Source organism: Drosophila pseudoobscura, chromosome 4, assembly GCF_009870125.1.
Source record: "Drosophila pseudoobscura strain MV-25-SWS-2005 chromosome 4, UCI_Dpse_MV25, whole genome shotgun sequence".
Taxonomy (NCBI): domain Eukaryota; kingdom Metazoa; phylum Arthropoda; class Insecta; order Diptera; family Drosophilidae; genus Drosophila; species Drosophila pseudoobscura.
Window position 1 is genome coordinate 4,953,673 of NC_046681.1, and position 18,428 is coordinate 4,972,100.

The 18,428-nt window shown below is 43.6% G+C and overlaps 2 protein-coding genes across 3 annotated transcripts; one reads left to right on the plus strand and one right to left on the minus strand.

Annotated features, from left to right (window-relative positions):
* Positions 1-13,308: 13,308 nt before the first annotated feature.
* Positions 13,309-15,756, plus strand: Ku80 (X-ray repair cross-complementing protein 5 Ku80). The gene is made up of 4 exons (XM_001356136.3): positions 13,309-13,437; positions 13,494-13,813; positions 13,871-13,993; positions 14,055-15,756. Exons 1-4 carry the CDS (start codon positions 13,423-13,425, stop codon positions 15,673-15,675), a joined length of 2,079 nt encoding a protein of 692 aa, XP_001356172.2. The 5' UTR covers positions 13,309-13,422; the 3' UTR covers positions 15,676-15,756.
* LOC4816447 (leucine carboxyl methyltransferase 1) lies at positions 15,757-17,791 on the minus strand. 2 transcript variants are annotated; one of them, XM_015181276.2, is made up of 4 exons: positions 17,416-17,791; positions 16,701-17,126; positions 16,325-16,641; positions 15,757-16,238 (listed from the first exon to the last, which is right to left on the minus strand). In XM_015181276.2, the coding sequence occupies exons 1-4, from the start codon at positions 17,671-17,673 to the stop codon at positions 16,202-16,204; spliced, it is 1,038 nt and encodes a 345-aa protein (XP_015036762.1). In that variant the 5' UTR covers positions 17,674-17,791; the 3' UTR covers positions 15,757-16,201. The 2 variants fall into 2 exon arrangements, with proteins under 2 accessions (XP_015036762.1, XP_001356171.1); XM_001356135.4 differs by having other exon boundaries at positions 16,337-16,641; positions 17,416-17,790.
* Positions 17,792-18,428: the final 637 nt, after the last annotated feature.

Genomic DNA, 18,428 nt, shown 5'->3' on the forward strand with positions numbered 1-18,428 from the left:
GCCGAAACTCTACATTTATACCCGATACATAGTCAGTATGGCTACATTAAACGACAAAGAGTGCGTGCGAGGGAGACTGAAAATCAGTCAGAACGTGTCGACGGGCGCTGCGTAGCCACTGCAAATTGATTTGTTACTTTTGTCTATAATAATAATCCGGAAGGGGGTGGGGCGTAATTTTGAAACACATTTGTGCAGGTTCGATATCATAGGAATGTGCATACCAAAATTGGTTGCTCTAGCTCTTATAGTCTCTGAGAACTAGGCGCTCATAGGGACGGACAGACGATTAAAACTAACTAGAAACTAACTTACCCAAATTTTCGGTTGGAACACTTCCTGTTCGAAGTCTCCCGTTCAAAATACACTCCGTGTGTGTGGAGCGTGTGTTGTATTTTGATATGTTTAGGTTTTTAATCCATTTATCATGGATTTCACCCATCCTCAGAATAGCAAACGATTTTACGATTGAATTATACGGAGGACGCGTTCGCGGAGAAAAATATTAAAACCGAGTGGCTGCAGAAAATTCGGAGTGGAACGGGAAAATTGTAATTAGTGGACGAAAAGACGAGGGGGAACGTTGTGAGCTACTGTATACCCCTACTTTATACACGGTACTCAGTCAGTATATACGTGAGTTTATGATCTACTTATGTAAGCTATAAAATATATTAATATTACTTTAAATTGGTACCCAGGGAATACCACGGGCAGGCCATCACGATGCAATGGAGTCACTCTAGCCAAAATATAATTTTGGAGACCTGCGAGTCGATTTGAGCTGCTTTTAAAAGCATTTTTAAGCTCCATATTCCCCAAAAATTAAAAAAAGGATTCCAATCCTTTATAAAAAATATCTAGACTAGCATGAACACCTATATACATAGAAATTATTAATAATAAACCTATGTCAGACAAACTTAATTAACAAAAGTAAAGATTAAAATAATAATATAATTAAGAATACGGCTAAATAATACAAAGTATTAAATATTTACACTAATGTCTGATTACCAAACAAATCGAATCTTCTGCCTCTCTAACATTAACTTTAATTCCACTATGATAACTATAGATAGTCTCGAAGGTGCGCGCAGTGGCCCTGCTATCGGAAATGTTTGAAAACGCCCAGTCAATATGAGGATCGCAATTGGTTGTGGACGAGTCCAAATCTAACAATGACCTACAATTCCTTTCTGAAAGCAATTCATAAAATGTCTTACAGCAGCTTGAAAGGGAACGAAGGCATAAATTAAAATTTCCTGATACTACGGAATATCTATATAAAAATGGATACCGTTGAAATAAGACCTCAAATTCTGCTTCGAACTTTCTCAACGGATAAGTGGGGGTTCTGTAAATAACAACCGACAGATTTGTACTTAAACAAAGCATATTCGAACACTGATGAGATGCTAAGTTCCCGGAATCCGCATAATATCGATTACTTTCAATAATACTACAATGATTCATAAGTTCATTCCTAACGAATTAAGAATGCCTCTTTTCGGTCTAGCTTCGCTGGCTACGGACTGGGAATCGGAGTATGTGGAAGCCTCAACGAAGAATAAAATAGAAGATTTGAGCATTAGCTGATCAGAACAGACATCGATAAAATGGCAGTGCAAGCTTTCCGTATTATGGAAGAAAATATTTAATGAAGTAAGTAACTGAAGTAACTTAGCGGAACGCAAGTTCTCCATCTCTTTCGCGACAGGACAGTCCCGCTTGGGTCTCGAAGGAATGAGTGGTCCAACGATATAAAGTCCGTTCGCAGTGGTGGGCCTACTACAAGCTACATACAATGCGTCTTTTTGCATATTGGATGAAGTGTGAACGACCACTTTGCTGTATGTTGCTCACTGACTCTTATGAATAGTTATAGCTTCTGCAGCTACAATCTGAAACTGTTTTCGGTCAATAGTAACTTTTTCGTTTTGATGGTATTGAAAACTTTTTGTAGATTTCTGAATTGGGGTCCAAGAAGATCCGTTACTATGGCTGCGCTTTGACCGTGCGTTAATTGCCCCCTTGAACTTCTTTTGCCGCCTCGCGCATAAGCTTTGAAATACCCCTTTGGGTTTTATTTATATAATTTATTATATAGCTATAGCATGCATAAGGGTTCAAAATGTATTGGATATCCATATTGGCCCTTTGCACTGAAAGGATGTGTTTATTATAAGCATTAACGCAAATCTCAGCAAATGACCTTTTTAGAAGAATGGGTGACTTCTTTAAACCAGAAGAAATTGCATATTTGTAGTCCTTGTAATTGAGGCTCTCTTGTTCGTGCGAAAGAAAGTTCTCAAATATGCTCAAGTGATCAATCATATCAGAGGATTGATCAGAATTTAGTAGGTCTTTAATTATCTTAAAATTACCTTGGTGAAAATCAAGGTTTGTAGTTTCCTCCGGCAGTGGACTCAATATCTCCGTTTGGGCGATTGGAGGGTATGGATACCGAATCTACAATTTTTTGTTCCACTTTTATTGGCTGTTTTAAGACATGACATGTCCTTATGCCGATGCTTTTGGTATTCAACATACGGAGCTAATTCAGAGTCTGTGACATCTACTGTAATATGTTTGTTAATGAAGGCTATAACTGTTGAAATTGACTCTGTACTGGTTAAGTCCACTGCAGCCGTGAATATGGGGGGAACCTCTTTGTTGGAATTCAACACGCCAATAATATTTGATGACGACGTTTTCCCCGGGAGGGCTCCCGATCAGGGACCGTAATCATTATAAGTTATATAATAAAAATTACTTGCTAATGATCATATTTCAATTTTTTACGATTTTCTTCGCTTAAAATAAAACTCAATAGGAATTTACGGCTTCTGTGTTAGAATGTTCGCCAATATTATTTCATATCCTTGTCAAAGGACCACAAAGCTACACCCTGCGCTAAAATTTTCTTTTTGAAAATACATTAAAATTTTTTTGTTATTTTTGGTTTTGTTGTCGGAAACACGTTTAATTAATAAGTATTAATTAATTTTACAAAAAGTAATATTGACAATGATTCGTCCGCGAGGTTGCATCTCTGATCACTGAGCATCATTTTGAGTGCCGAATGCATCCATGCAATATGGACTGTATTTCAGTACAGAGGTTTTGGGATCTGTGCGATGTTTTCAGCTCTATCAGGCCTAAAGTTTGTACACATATTGCACAGTGATCGATGAACTGGACATTAACCCCAAGAATTCCGCGATTGCATCGTGTGGCCGTGTCCATTTTAAGGCAGAGGATTTAATTTGGCTGTACTTTTCCTCGACTAAGCTCATAATATTTCTGGAAGTTACAGTGGGCATATCCAAGCCGCTAAATATGTGAGCTGTTAACGCCTTACAGCCTTTTGAGTCAAGTACAGCAAACGGAAGTTTTGCGGCAGTCACCAGGTCAATACAGGCATTCTTGACATCATCTTGCCCCATTACCCCCGAAAAATTCTTTTTCTTTTCGGGCACTTCGGTTTTTTTGTTTTCGGCCAAGGTTTCATATTCGCCTTTGTGCACCTTTTCTAAGTGCCGCTTTAGATTGCACACAAAATTTCCACTCAAAGTCAATTTGCAAATTTTACACTCAGAAACATTACTTTCCGCGTGGAATGTAAAAAAATTACGCGGAATACAATTACGTTTGCGACCCATCTTGAAACGCGACTAAGAATAATCTCCAAAAACTAAGTATCAATGCATTAACACTCGCGGCTTAAGATAAGCAATTCTAAAAATAGATAAATAAATTGCATGAGCGTAGTCAAGCGCAAGTAAGTCTTCGTAAGTCTTCTTCCCCCCTCAGGTACGACTATGAGCAACTAGCTTTCCTTATCTTTTATTTGTTATTGATAAATAAATGTAGTAGTAACGTAGTTTAAATAAATACAAATATATATATTTACATAAATAACAAAATTAAATGCTGAGATTTATTTTGAGCGAAATATAATATATAAAATTTAATATAATATATTAATTAATTATTTTTTAAATTTATTTTCAAAAAGAAAATTTTAGCGCAGGGTTTAGCTTTGTGGTCCTTTGACAAGGATATGCAATAATATTGGCGAACATTCTAACACAGAAGCCGTAAATTCCTGTTGAGTTTTATTTTAAGCGAAAAAAATAAAAATCATTGATAATCATTATTTTTGAGTTTTATTTTTTTTGATCAAGAATAATGATTAACCCTAAGTTTTATCAAATTACTCAAAAATAATGATTATCTGTGAAGAAAATCGTAAAAAATCAAAAGTTTACAAATCATGGCGGCAATGCAGAGATTGTACAAAAATAAAGATTTTGGTGTAAATAGTGTTTTTCTAGGTCCATTAAAAATAAGAGATTTTTTTATTAAAAAAAAACGAAAATAATGATTATTTACGGTCCCTGCTCCCGATTCCTCATAACTTTTAAAATTTCGCGATACCTATAATCGAAATACTTAGCACAAGTAACTGGGTCTGCTGCTAAGACGCTCCCTTTCGGAATAGGGTAGATTCATTGCTTCTTCTTCGCTTTTTTTGTTTTTTCTTTTTAGCAAAACAAGCAACTCAGGCCACCGCGTTTCAGCAGCAGACAGAGTAATGGAAAAAGCCGGCAGGCCGAACTGACGAATCATGGCCATAACCTTATACGAAGAACCCTATATCCCTCATCATGATTAATAAGCCTATGGAATTCTCATTAAGAGCGTTAGCTGCCTTTACTGCACTTGAAGTGCTCCGCCTACATAAGCAGATTGAAATTTCGAATCTTAATGAATTCAAACTTCTTGTAATTGAAGAATAGTTTGTCAGTTCTATAACCTCTCCTATCTACATTTCGAAGCTCTGATCCAACAATGGTTGTACCACTTTGCGAAGATTGTCTTTTGACGCCTTCATAAATAGTGGGAAAGGATAACTCTTCCGAGTCATGTCGAGAGGTCGTTGGTCTTGACCTGGTGCGATTTTGATAATCCTATCATCAAATGGTATGTTGTTTTCAAGCAGAGCTTCCTGACCTCCAGGGTTGAGCTCTTCGGCTTCTACTTCCTCGTCGGGATGGGCTGGCTCCGTATCTACATTCCCATCTCTATTCTGCATACTTTCTAAAAAGGCTGCGTCTGGTTGAGATGCTACGAAAGGAACAATATCGGATGTGAAACCAGAGATCCATTGCTCGTTAACTACAACATTATGCTTTTTATACAAATCAATGGTAACTAAATAACGAAGTGCTTCAAAAATGTTGGAAGGTCTAATGGTTTCAGCCTTGAAAGCATGAAGATACTCTTTTCTACGTTTGAGGTGGAGCTGAATTACCTGGGCTTCATGGAAAGCTCGTGGAAGCTCCTTGACGATAGCGATTACCGAAATAGGGACGTTTACCACTGCCCCTTTAATGACATTTTGACCTCACCCCCCAGGCAGTATAGGCTTAATTATCATAAATTGAAGTCGAGGAGAAATCAGTCGTTACTCGTTACTGCTATCGCTCCTATATTGGCTAACTCTCTGACTAGCAGTTCTGACAGCGTCAATTTCTAACTGTATCTCGTGCTCGCGAGATACGCCTACGATCTACTAAGCTCCGTTCTTAGACCCTGCGAACTCTATCCTGCTCTCTTTCTAACATGCGTCTCCTTACATTATTTAAACGTATGCGTTGTCGCCTCTCTGTATTCCATTCTTGCTCTCTTGTCCTATAGTGCAAGTCCAGTCTACGTCTGGACCGACGCACAGTATTGGCCACTTGCTCCTCATGTCTAATCTGTGCGTGTGTTCGCCTAACTATATGTTCTACAGTGTTCTGTTCCTGCTCTCTTATCCTATAGTCCAAGTCCTGTCTACGTCTGGACCGACGCATAGTATCGGCCACTTGCTCCTCATTTCTAATCTGTGCGTCTGTTCCTCTAACTATATGTTCTACAGTGTTCTGTTCCTGATCTCTTGTCCTTTAATCCAAGACCAGTCTACGTCTGGACCGACGCACAGTATCGGCCACTTGCTCCTGATTTATAATCTATGCGTCTGTTCCTCTAACTATAAGTTCTACAGTATTCTGCTCCTCCAATAGTCAGGGTCCTGTCTCCGTCTGGACCGACGCACAGTATCGGCCACTTGCTCCTCATGTCTAATCTGTGAGTCTGTTCTTCTAACTATATGTTCACCTGTACTCAGTTCTTGCTATCGTGCCCTATAGTCGGAGTCCTGTCTTCGTCTGGACCGACGCACAGTATAGGCCACTTGCTCCTGACGTCTAATGCGAGAGACTGTTCGACTCAGTACATGTTCGGCGGTATTTAGTGCTTGCTCTGTAGCCCTATACCTTTGGCTCCGTCTGCGTTTGAACCGACGCTCAGTGTTGGCCACTTGCCCCTGTCGTGTTCTCAATTCTACTCTTTCTACATGTTGGTTCCGTCTACGTTTTGACGGACGCACGGACACTTTTAGTTTATTCTGTGCATTTATGCCATCACTATTGCCTACAGTATTCTCTACCTGCTAACCAGGGACGGCTGCCTGCTCTTCCTGACCTACTCCTGAAACTTGCCAAGCAGTAACCTTATTTCGTCCCTCCGTATCTAGCTCTTGGTTTCTGCGGGTTCAACGAACTCAGGGCCTGTATCTGTTAAAAGTTCCCTATTTTCAATAAACTCGACCTTTTCTAAATGTCCTAAATTTCTATCTCTATTTGATCTGTTTCTCAATTTGCGTCTCTGAGACTGCTGAGAAGCAGATAGCCTAAGAGGCATGATAAAATGTGTGTAAAATATAATTAAATAATAACGAGGGGGAACATTGTGAGTTGCTGCGGAGACCGCAACTCTACAGTTATACCCGATACTAAGTCAGTATGGCTCTCCTCCGGCAGACGCCACTTGTATTAAACGACACGACAAAGAGTGCGTGCGAGAGAGACAGAAAATCAATCTGAGCGTGACGTCGGGCGCTGCGTAGCCAGTGCAAATTGATTTGTTCCTTTTGGCTATAAAAATTATCTGATCTGATCCAGACTCAGCAATCTGATAGATATGGTCATTCTCTATGATTCTGCGTTTTTAGTTTTCTCGAATCTGCAATATTGTGGATGCAACAGATGTTCGTCCTTTGTGGGGGCGGAAGGGGGTGGGCCGAAATTCTGAGATATACGTTTTATAGTGAGATCTAACAGAAGTGCGGATACCAAATTTGGTTACTCTAGCCTTAATAGTCTCTGAGATTTGTGGTTGCCCCAGATTTTCGTCCTTTGCGGGGGCGGAAGGGGGTGTGGCGAAATTTGGACACAAAACGGTCAAGGTCCGATATCACATACCAAATTTGGTTGCTCTAGCTCTTATAGGTTCTGAGATCCTTGAACTCATATTTTGCAATTGGCAAAACCGACCATGAAACCTGTGTGTTAGAGTGAGGCAGTGCGAAAAAGAGTGAAATTGTTTTCGTGATTCTGGCTATAATAATTATACGATCTGGTTCAGATTTTGCACTCTGTAAGATATAGTCATCTTCTACGATTCTGTGGCATCCACATTTTTAAAGATACGATAAAACCAAAAACGCAGAATCAATAAAACAATTTCATTCTTTCTCGCTCTGTCTCTCTCTAACACACAGGTTTCATGGTCGGTTTTGCTAATTGCAAAATATGAGTTCAAGGATCTCAGAACCTATAAGAGCTAGAGCAAATAAATTTGATATCCACACTCCTGTGATATCGGACCTTGACCGTTTTGTGTCCAAATTTCGCCACACCCCCTTCCGCCCCCGCAAAGGACGAAAATCTGAGGCATCCACAAATCTCAGAGACTATTAAGGCTAGAGTAACCAAATTTGGTATCCGCACTTCTGTTAGATCTCACTATAAAATGTATATCTCAGAATTTCGCCCCACCCCCTTCCGCCCCCACAAAGTACGAAAATCTGTTGAATCCACAATATTGCAGATTCGAGAAAACTAAAAACGCAGAATCATAGATAACGACCATATCTATTAGATTGCTGAATCTGGATCAGATCAGATAATTTTTATAGCCAAAAGGAACAAATCAATTTGCACTGACTACGCAGCGCCCGACGTCACGCTCAGACTGATTTTCTGTCTCTCTCGCACGCACTCCATGTCGTGTCGTTTAATATTAGCGGCTTCTGCCGGAGGAGAGCCATACTGACTTAGTATCGAGTATAACTGTAGAGTTGCGGTGTCCGCAGCAACTCACAACGGGGAACGCTCGTTCTTTTGTTGTTGTTGCCTATCCTTTGGCGACTGCCGATATCTTTTTCACAAAAAAAAATATTATTTAAATTAACATTTAACACTTAACATCACCACATATTATTTTTGCAGATTTCTGCCTTCCCGATCTCTATAGTCTTTCCCTTCCGCAATCGGACTGTTTCCGACGACGGGCTCACTCGCTTTGTTGCGCTCTAGCTTGGCTTGCTCTCGAACTGCAAGATTTAGCTTTCTTTTTCCCCCAAAAACCACTCAACTGCCGTCGGAGTGTTTTTTGTTCTCGTATACTTGGGCATATAAACTTTTTCTGCTGCTTCTGCGGCTCCTCGGGATCCCCTTTGGCGTCCCTTGGGCGATCGATAACCTCGACGCCTCGCCGTCTTTGCATCCTCGAAGCCGATCCGGGCCGGTCTTGGGAACGAACCGTTCTCTTTCGTAGATCAGACGCGTTTTTGTTTTGCGCTCCGCATATTTTCCCTTTGTTTTAAATAAACAACCGGTGTTTTCATAAATAAACATCAAATACCTTCCTAATCCAACCCACTATCTGGAAATCTATTCTATTCCGCGAGTGCATGCCTCTTGATTTTTGTTTAATTATTATTTATTGAATTTCAAATTTGTCGTCGTCGGCTTGTGTTTGTGTTGTTGCCGTGAGTACATTACATTGCATTAAAGATCTCGTCTCTCGTCTTGTGCTTTTGTTTTATCACTCTCGCTATCACCTCAACTTCAATAACTCTTCTTTCTCTCTATCTCTTTAAACTTTCTGAGCAATAGCGCTCTCTGCTTAGTACCTCTCGCTGTTTTGGAAATTATCTTTTTTCGAAAATTTTCTTTACTAAATAAATAAATAATAAACGAGGTGGAACGTTGTGAGTTGCTGCGGACACCGCAACTCTACGGTTATACCCGATACTTAGTCAGTATGGCTCTCCTCCGGCAGAAGCCACTAATATTAAACGACACGACAAAGAGTGCGTGCGAGAGAGACAGAAAATCAGTCTGAGCGTGACGTCGGGCGCTGCGTAGCCAGTGCAAATTGATTTGTTCCTTTTGGCTATAAAAATGATCTGATCTGATCCAGATTCAGCAATCTAATAGATATGGTCGTTATCTATGATTCTGCGTTTTTAGTTTTCTCGTATCTTTAAAATTGTGGATGCCACAGATTTTCGCCCTTTGTGGGGGCGGAAGTGGGCGGGGCAAAGTTTTGAAATATTTTTGGAGCAGTGACATATTACAGAAGTCTGGATCCAAAACATCGTTGCTCTAGCTCTTATAGTCTTTGAGCATTAGGCGCTGAAGGGGACGGACAGACGGACAGACGGACGGACGGACAGACAGACAGGGCTCAATCGACTCGGCTATTGATGCTGATCAAGAATATATATACTTTATAGGGTCGGAAACGATTCCTTCTGGACGTTACACACATCCACTTTTACCACAAATCTAATATACCCCAATACTCATTTTGAGTATCGGGTATAAAAATGGAATACGCTGTGGCCTGCGCCAAAAAAACCAAAAAAAAAAAAAAGAAGCAGATCACCCACGATCAGCCGAATGTCCTCTGCTGTCTCTGCGACAGCGTAGTGCACGCAACATGCGCTGGATTTTCTGGCCTCGTGAGTGATGCTATAGCCAAACGTAATGGGTTGCATTACAGTTGCGAGGCATGCCGTGCGGTGGGCTTTAAGGATCCGACCGTTGGCTTTAAAAAGCAATACGATCGGCTCCTCGCCATTGAGTCTAAATTTGGCAGTCTGCAATTGCTGTATGAGTCCCCGAGGCGTAAAAAGGTCACTCCGCGGGGTCTGCAAGTGCCAACCGTCACTCAGCCGTGCGCCGCCGAAAAACTGACTCCGACCACTCCAAGTGTGCAGCAGTTGATCTCGTTTGCCACTCCAAAGGCAACGAAAGCTGCTGGCGATGCAGATTCGGTAGCCGAATTCATCGCCTCGGAGAATGTGCAGCCAAGTACGTCTGCAGCGTCCGTGTCCGTGGTGTCCGCAAGTTCGCTAGTTGTCCCGTCCATCCCGATCCCACCAGTAAATAGACGTTCCGGACCTCCGAATATTGCCACCACAGGTACTAGGCCTGTGGTGCCCAAACCACTGGTGGGAGTCCCACCAAAACGACAAGTTTTTGTCTCACGGCTGGCCCCTGACCTCACATCTAATGATGTAATTGCTTTCATTCAAAGCAAAATAAAAGCCGTGGGTTTAAACGTGGAGAAATTCAATTTCTCTTATGCCAGGGAGACAGCCTCGTTTAAGATAAGCATCTCCCCAACTCAATTTGACGCCATTTGCTCCGCCAAATTTTGGCCGGAGCATTTGGTGGTGAAGGAGTTGAAGGCTAAGAAGAAGAATAGGCCCCCCTTCCAAATCTTTCCAGTGTGCCACCCTCAACCTCAACTTCCTCTTCCTCAACTTCCCGTCTTGCTTCCACCTTTCCAAAAAACTAACTTCTCTTTTAGTAACCTATCAGAATGTAAGAGGCTTGCGTAGTAAGCTCAGCATTCTTTTCCTGGATAGTGTTGCATTTGCTTCCCACGTTATTGTGTTTACTGAAACCTGGTTAAAGCCGGACATTCTTAGTTCCGAGGTTTTGGCAGGTCGGTACACAACTTTTAGAAAGGACCGTTCGTCTCGACGTGCAGGAGGGGTTCTAATTGCAGTGGACTCTTATTTCACGTCAGAACACTTCACAGTCCAAGTTCAACAGGAACTGGAATTTCTGTGTGTAAAACTGATTCTTCCCGCTTTCGCTATATTCATTACTTGCTCGTATATCTCACCTTCTTCGGATATCTCAATTTATGAGCAGCACTTGTCCGCTTTAACCGCTGTTTCTTCCTCGCTATCTGATAAAGATCGTATGATAGTTCTTGGTGACTTCAACTTGCCAGGAACTGTTTGGTCTTCGGTAAACGAGTCGGCTTGCTTGACCTGTCCCTGTCCCAAGTCAATCATGTGAAAAATTCCTTGGGTCGATTGCTTGATCTATGCTTTGTATCGGATCCGACCATAGTGTTGTTAACCCGAGCCCTTCCGCTCACTATACCTGAAGACGCCTACCACCCTACTTTCGAGGTGTCGCTAGATATAGGACCAACTGTATTGGATCGGTCGAGTAGACTACCTGAACGTGTCCGCTGCTTTCGTAGGGCCGAGTTTGCGAAGCTTAATAACCTAATTAGGGATTTTGATTGGTCCGCTTTGTACTTGTGCACTGATGTCACAAAAGGCACAAACATTTTTTACAATGCTCTTGGCACATTTTTTGATTCTTGTGTGCCGCTTTCTTGTCCGATTAGATCTGGAAAACCCCCTTGGTTTACCAAAGAGTTATCCAGCCTAAAAAACTTAAAATCAAGACTTTATAAAAAATTTCAGGAAGTTGGTTTTCCTACTTCTCACTCTCGCTATGTAATAGCTCGGTTAAACTTGTCAGTTCTTAATGCACAATGCTATAAGAACTACCTATGTCGATGCAGGATACGTTTTTCTCAGGACCCTAAACAGTTTTACTGCTTCGTAAACAGTAAGCGTAGAATGTCCGCACACCCATCCTCGCTATCATTTTGTAATACGTCGGCAAATAATGATCAGGCAATTGCCGATCTTTTTGGTAACTTACAGACGGATGTTATTTACACCGTCTTCAGTAAAGCATTCGACAACCATTCCCTTCTGGCACATAAACTTGACCTTTAAGTGTTTCCGCCCAACCTCCTGAGATGGATTTCTAGCTATCTTTGTTCCAGGTCTCAAAGAGTCCTCTTCAAAAACTTCCTCTCTTCACCAGTAAAGGTTTAATCGGGAGTACCACAGGGCAGCCATCTAGGCCCCTTACTCTTCACACTCTTTATTAATGACTTGCCTTCGGTATTAACATACTCTCGAGTACTTATGTATGCGGATGATGTTAAACTCTGTGTCCAGTATAAGGACATTTCATTTCATTCTCGCTTGCAATTCGATCTCAATAACTTTCAGTCATGGTGCTGTGCAAAATTGTTACACCTTAATGCCTCGAAATGCAAAGTAATGACTTTTTATCGTTCTAGACCCTTGAGAGAATTACCCTGGTGAATGATCTTGGTGTCTTATTAGACTCAAAGTTAAAGTTTTCCGAACACATTTCTACCATGGTAAATAATGCCATTGGCGTGCTTGGGTTTATAAAGAGGTGGTCAAAAGAATTTGACGACCCCTATATAACAAAGACTCTCTATACTACGCTAGTTCGTCCGATTTTAGAATACGGCTCCTGTGTATGGTGCCCTCAGTACAAAGTACACCAGGATCGTATAGAATCAGTACAGAAAAACTTTTTAATCCTCGCTCTGCGGGGCCTTAACTGGGATGCGGGTGTAAGACTTCCACCTTACTCTAGTAGACTACTATTAGTAAACCTCCCATCCTTAGTTAACCGTAGAAAAATGCTTGGTGTGATATTTATGCACAACTTGATCGGGGGTGACATAGACAGCCCTGATCAGTTGAGCCGCATAAACTTCACGATTCCTATTAGACTGACTAGAAATTTTATACCGTTGTTCCTTCCACTTTGTAGATCGAATTATTCCTTGCATGAACCGTTTAGGGTCTTATGCTCGTATTATAATTCCCTCTACCATATTATATCCACCACTAATTCTCTTCCTCTTATTAAATTATTAATCCTTACACACCTTTCTATTAATTAGTAACTGTAGTGGTATTTGTATTTTGATTGCATGCTTAGTTTCTTAGTAAGTTTAGTACTAATTTTCCTCGAATGTTAGTCTAATAGCTATCTTTCTTGCATGTTCGCGTTTGGTTCGGCTACGCACCGCACGTCATGCGGCAGCGCCCCTCGGTCGGTTGGGCGGGAGGAGGGCTGCGTTTTGCCTGGGATCCGCGCGTAACAGCCTTCTGCTGGTTTCACACGGGCCACTTGACGGTGCAGTAACTGCATCGCCTCTTGAAAGATGCAGTCATTGCATGTCAACGTCCACGAATACAGTATATTTACGGTATATTTCTAAAATGAGACGGTATGTTTCGGTATATTTCTGAGGGTCGGACGGTATATTTTATCGATAAATCCGCGGTCACACTGCTCTATTGTGAAATTGCGCCTTCTATTTCGAAGAATTTTTCTAATATTTCAGATTTTACAAATATAAACCAAGATAATGGCCACTAACAAGGTACAAATTAGCTGGAACCCCGTTTTTTCTCATATTACATTGCATTTGTCTCCTAGGAATGTCTGGTTATTGTGCTGGATGTACGGACCTGCGCTGCCGAGGATTTTAAACTGAAGTCGGTGAAGTGTGTGGCCGAAATACTCAAGGATAAGATTGTGTGCAGCAGTAAGGACTATGTCTCTTTTGTACTGGTAGGCAGCGCTAAAAACACGGACGACTGCCAAAATGTGATATACTTCAAGGAGGGGTCTGTACAGCTATGCAGCTGGCAACTGTTGCTGGACTTATTTACATTTGTAAATGAAACCGCCTGCGAGCAGGGCGAATGGCTGGACGGGATTAAGGTGGCCCTAGACATGCAGGAAAACGCCCTGGCGTAAGCTTGACTCCTTGCCTTTCTGCTTCCCAATAATCCATTCCTGATCTCTGATAGGCTGAAGCCCGCCAGACGTCGCATACTGCTTCTGTTTGACTTCAATTCAATGCCACAGAGCTATGAGAATTTCAATTCAATCACCGACGAGCTGCTGAACTCTGGCATCGAATTAATTGTAGGGTGAGAACTCATTAGTTGTCCTCTCGAAGTTTCGACCGTATCAACTCCCTCTTTGTGATAGCTCCCACAACATTGCTTACATAGACAACATGGAGAGCGGAGAACCCCAGGCTATATTCAATTTCTCGCGAAAGTGCACTGCCGAGGAGCTGGAGAACCAGAAGTATGCCCTGAATCTCGTCCCTCGCTGCAATGCCACGCTCTGCAGCTTCAAGGAGACTCTGCAAACGGTCTTCAGGGTGACCAACAGACGACCGTGGACGTGGAACTCCACGTTGTGTATCGGCAGCAAGATCAGCATCAATGTGCAGGGCATGATTGCCATGAAGAATCAAACGCCCGTCAAGCTGAATAGGGTCTGGGCCGTGTCCGATGAGGAAGTGTCGCGTGAGACGCACCATTTCATGAAGGGCGCCGAGGTGACGCCCCTGCCCGAAGACCTTATGACCGGCTACATGCTGGGCGGTACAGCCGTCCCTTATGATGATACGCTGCTCGAGCCGAAAGCGCCGCATCCGCCTGGTCTGCACTTCTTTGGATTCATCAAGCGGGACTCGGTGCCGGATGAGTACTTCTCTGGAGATTCGCTCTACGTGGTGGCCCACCAGAAGGGGAGTACAGTGTCGGCCAACAAACTGGATGCCCTGGTGAGGGCGCTGGACAGCAGCAACCATGCGATGCTCTGCTGGAAGATCTACAGCCCGAAGTTGAACACTCCTAAAATGGTGATTCTGCTGCCGAAACTGCCGGATGACAGCCATCCGGCCATGCTCTACATGCTGGAGCTCTCCTACACGTCGCAGCACCATTTCTGGGACTTTCCTTCACTGCGCACTACCAAGTCGGAGTGTAGCGAAGAGCAGCTGGAGGCCATCGACAGGCTGATCGACAGCACCGACCTTGAGTGCAGCCTCAGCAACACTCATCAGCCGCGCCAGTGGCGTCAGAATGATCTTCTGCCATTTGATAGCCTGCCAAGCATCTTTGAGCAGAATGTGATGGATGTGCTGGAGCGGAGGGTGATCAAGGAAGGATCGCTACGTGATGATGATCAGCAGTTCAAGGAAATGCTGAAGGACAAGAACTTTGTCGACGTCTTCTGGAGTGTCCCCGAGGCGCTGGAAGAGAAATCCAAGCAAGCAGCGTCCACCGTGAAGAAGCTTTTCCCACTGAAGCACAGCAGGGCCTGGCTGGAGAAGCTCCAGGCCAAGGAGCAGGCGGAGAATGCTCTCCCCATCAAGGACGAGCCCCAAGATAAGGAAATTCCCATGCCAGCGGACGGTGTGGGCTTGGTCGCATCCGCCCAAGACTACACGCGCATCCTGGCGAGTATCCGCTCCATCAGCAATGTCACCCGGAGGGATGCCCAGTTCCAGACGCTGGCCGCCCAAGTCCGTGTGGTTATCTTCACTCTTCTCGAGCGGAAGAAGCTCAACCTGGAGCAGCTGGGCGAGCTCATTTCGCTGTACAGGCAGAGCTGTCTCGACTTCAATGCGTTCCTGGAGTACGATAAGTTTACGGAGGAGCTGAAGAAGATCGTCGTGGCGAAGAGACTGCAGGAGTTCTGGACGGACATCATGGATGACAAGCAGCTTGGTCCCTTGGTGCTGGGCCAGCCCACACTAGACGATGAACTAAACCTTAAGGCTTATTACACCATCGATTGGCAGGGAGTTCCATGAACAAAGAGTGGGCGCTTAAAATTATATTTCTATGTATGCACATATATAAACGCATTTTGAGACACTGTCTTCGATTGGAAATTGTTTCTTGTTCGGTTTTCCAATTATATTTTTGGTTTAATTCATTTCAAATAACATTTACACTTTTGCAAACGCACACAGAATGGTGGGGAATGAGCAGATAATTATGTGCATATATGTATGTGTGTATCTCTATGGTTAAATTTAGATTTTAAAATGAAAAATGCTAAACTTCTAGAGCGAAATGATTAGAGTACAAATAATTTAACAAGCTGCGAAATGCTTAAGGAACAATTGGGAATTTAGAAATAAACAATGCACATGCACGGTTGGTTGTGTGGTTGGTGATAAATATTTAAATACGATTGCGTTTCAATTTCGTTTTTCAATAACACGTTGAGAGGAAAAAACTTTTGGCATGGCTGCACCCTTGGGCCAGCAAGCAGAGACGCCATACAGACAAGAAGTAATGCATTGCTTCACGCTCTTCCATATTCTCCTTCCATTAGTCAATGTTCAGGGAGGACATGAGCTCCTCCACCCTGTGGTAATCAAGAAATAAATACAGATTAGCAGCTGTTTGAGGCAGGCACTCTGTGAAGGCTTCATATTAGATACGAATTTTTACACTTGCACGCACGTGATATCTAAATCCTGGAAGGCCACGCCCAGCCAGGCCACCACCAGGCAGTAGTGCTGGAAGAGCTGCAGCAGGAGCTCGCCCTCGTCGAGCATCTCCAGGCGCTCGATGCGCTGGCGCTCGGCCGAGGATATGCTCTCGTACACCTGCACCATGTCCCAGGCACGTGCTCCACTCCATCCGCAGTCCTTGAACCGATTGGTTTGCGTCTCCAGCGACAGGCAGGACTCGACGCCGGCCAGACTGCAGCCGCGACTACGCAGATTGTTGAGCATTACATCGCCAAAGCGATCGTTCATATTGACCTGAGGAGAATCACTTTTGTTACAGGTATACGAAGAATCTAATCTGGATGTGCTCAAACCTGCTCGTAGTTGACAAAGACAGCGGCCTGGAACTTTTGTGCTATCCACTTGAGGAGATTGCGACAGTTCTGGGCCTCTATGTAGACCAGAACACACTCGGCCAGGAAGATGGTGGGTAGCGTGTAGTCCACCTCGGCCTGCTGCAGCTTATTATCGACCTCGTCGAGGTTGCGCAGATCGACGCCCATCAGATGATAGCTGGGGCCATGAAGATCGGTGGGACTGAGGCGCACCTCGCCGTCCTCATCGTGGATCTTTGCCAGCAGGGCCTTGTTGCGTTTGATTGTATAGCATTTGCGAGCCGTGACCGTGGGAAAGTCCAGCTCTATGAAGTTCTTCACCTGGTGCGCCGTGTCCCTCAGGCGAAAGTAGAGTGTGTCGAAGCCACAGCCCAGATTGATGATCTGGCAGTTTCCAGAGGTTTTCTGCAATGAACTGGGAGTGTTTAGTGCAAGGCCAACAGTCAGGTCGGGGCGTGACCAGCATGGACAGCATAGACAGGACATGCGCAGCTCTTCTGGCCACGAGACGTGCAACAGGATGCGGACTGGCGGACTGGCGGACTCGCCATGGCACTTGACCTTAACATGCGCCAGACAGCTGGGCGCCGTGGCACACAGCCACACCACACCCCTGCGCATGTCACGTTATTTATAGCTGCAGTTAAGGCTTATGGTATGCTGCATGCAAGTGCAACTGCAGTCAAACACTGACCTTCAGGAACTTCTCCACGCACATCTCGACGCCCTTGACGCGGGCAAAGTAGCCACGGTTTATCTCTGGAGCCTTCCGCTCTTGGTTCCGCACAAAGTACCCAATGTAGTCGTCCTTCCAATAGCCCATGCGGACGGCGCATCGCTTGCAATCGCTGGCATCGTCGTTGGTCGCTATCACCGCCTCGTCGCACGGATGAAATTTGTGTGTGGTATTATTGCCAGCGGCTGTAACACCGCCCGTCGATGGCGGCTCCATTGCAATCCGGCTCTGGTAGACTTTTTTTGCAGTCAACACTTGTTTTGCTCCGTTTGCTTCAAATTTGTTTCAGTTCAGATTTTTTCGCTTCGAAAACAGCTGATAGTTTGAGGGCTGCCAGATGTATGCATAGTCGATACCACGGCACCGATACTAAACGAAAATAATACTCGATGACTACAAAGCGATAAGTATCGTTATGTTGGCGCAATAATTTAAGTCCATTGACACCAATTTGTAAACATTTGTACATTCTTGATGAACAGAAAACGTTGGTTTCCTACTTCCCAACACAAAATTATAACCGTTTCTATGCCGTTTCATGGTTTATTAATCTGCGCTCTGCAGATTTAATTTCGGTCCAATAGCCTGTAGTATCAAATTTAACCTTGATAATATGTAAGAAGAACCGCCAATATAATTTGATTGCTGCCCCTGATCTTAGTGTCCCTAAGTACTTTTTAAGCATAATTGACTTAAGCACTTCATTAATAATGAAAGGGTCAGAATTGTAAACAAAGCGTGTCCATCCTCAAGTGCTTTAATTGCTTCCCGCATCTCTGACATCGGAAGCATAGCCGCCGCCGCCGTCGTCTTCTGTTATAATTACAATTAGCAGCAGCTACGCCCAACAGCAGACCGACCGCATCTTCCATTCAATAAGTTGGGGTCAAAATGTGAACTGATCTTTAATTGTCTGCCCGGCTCGGGGCACAGCACATGAATCACAATGCAACGTCACTGGTTCAAAAATT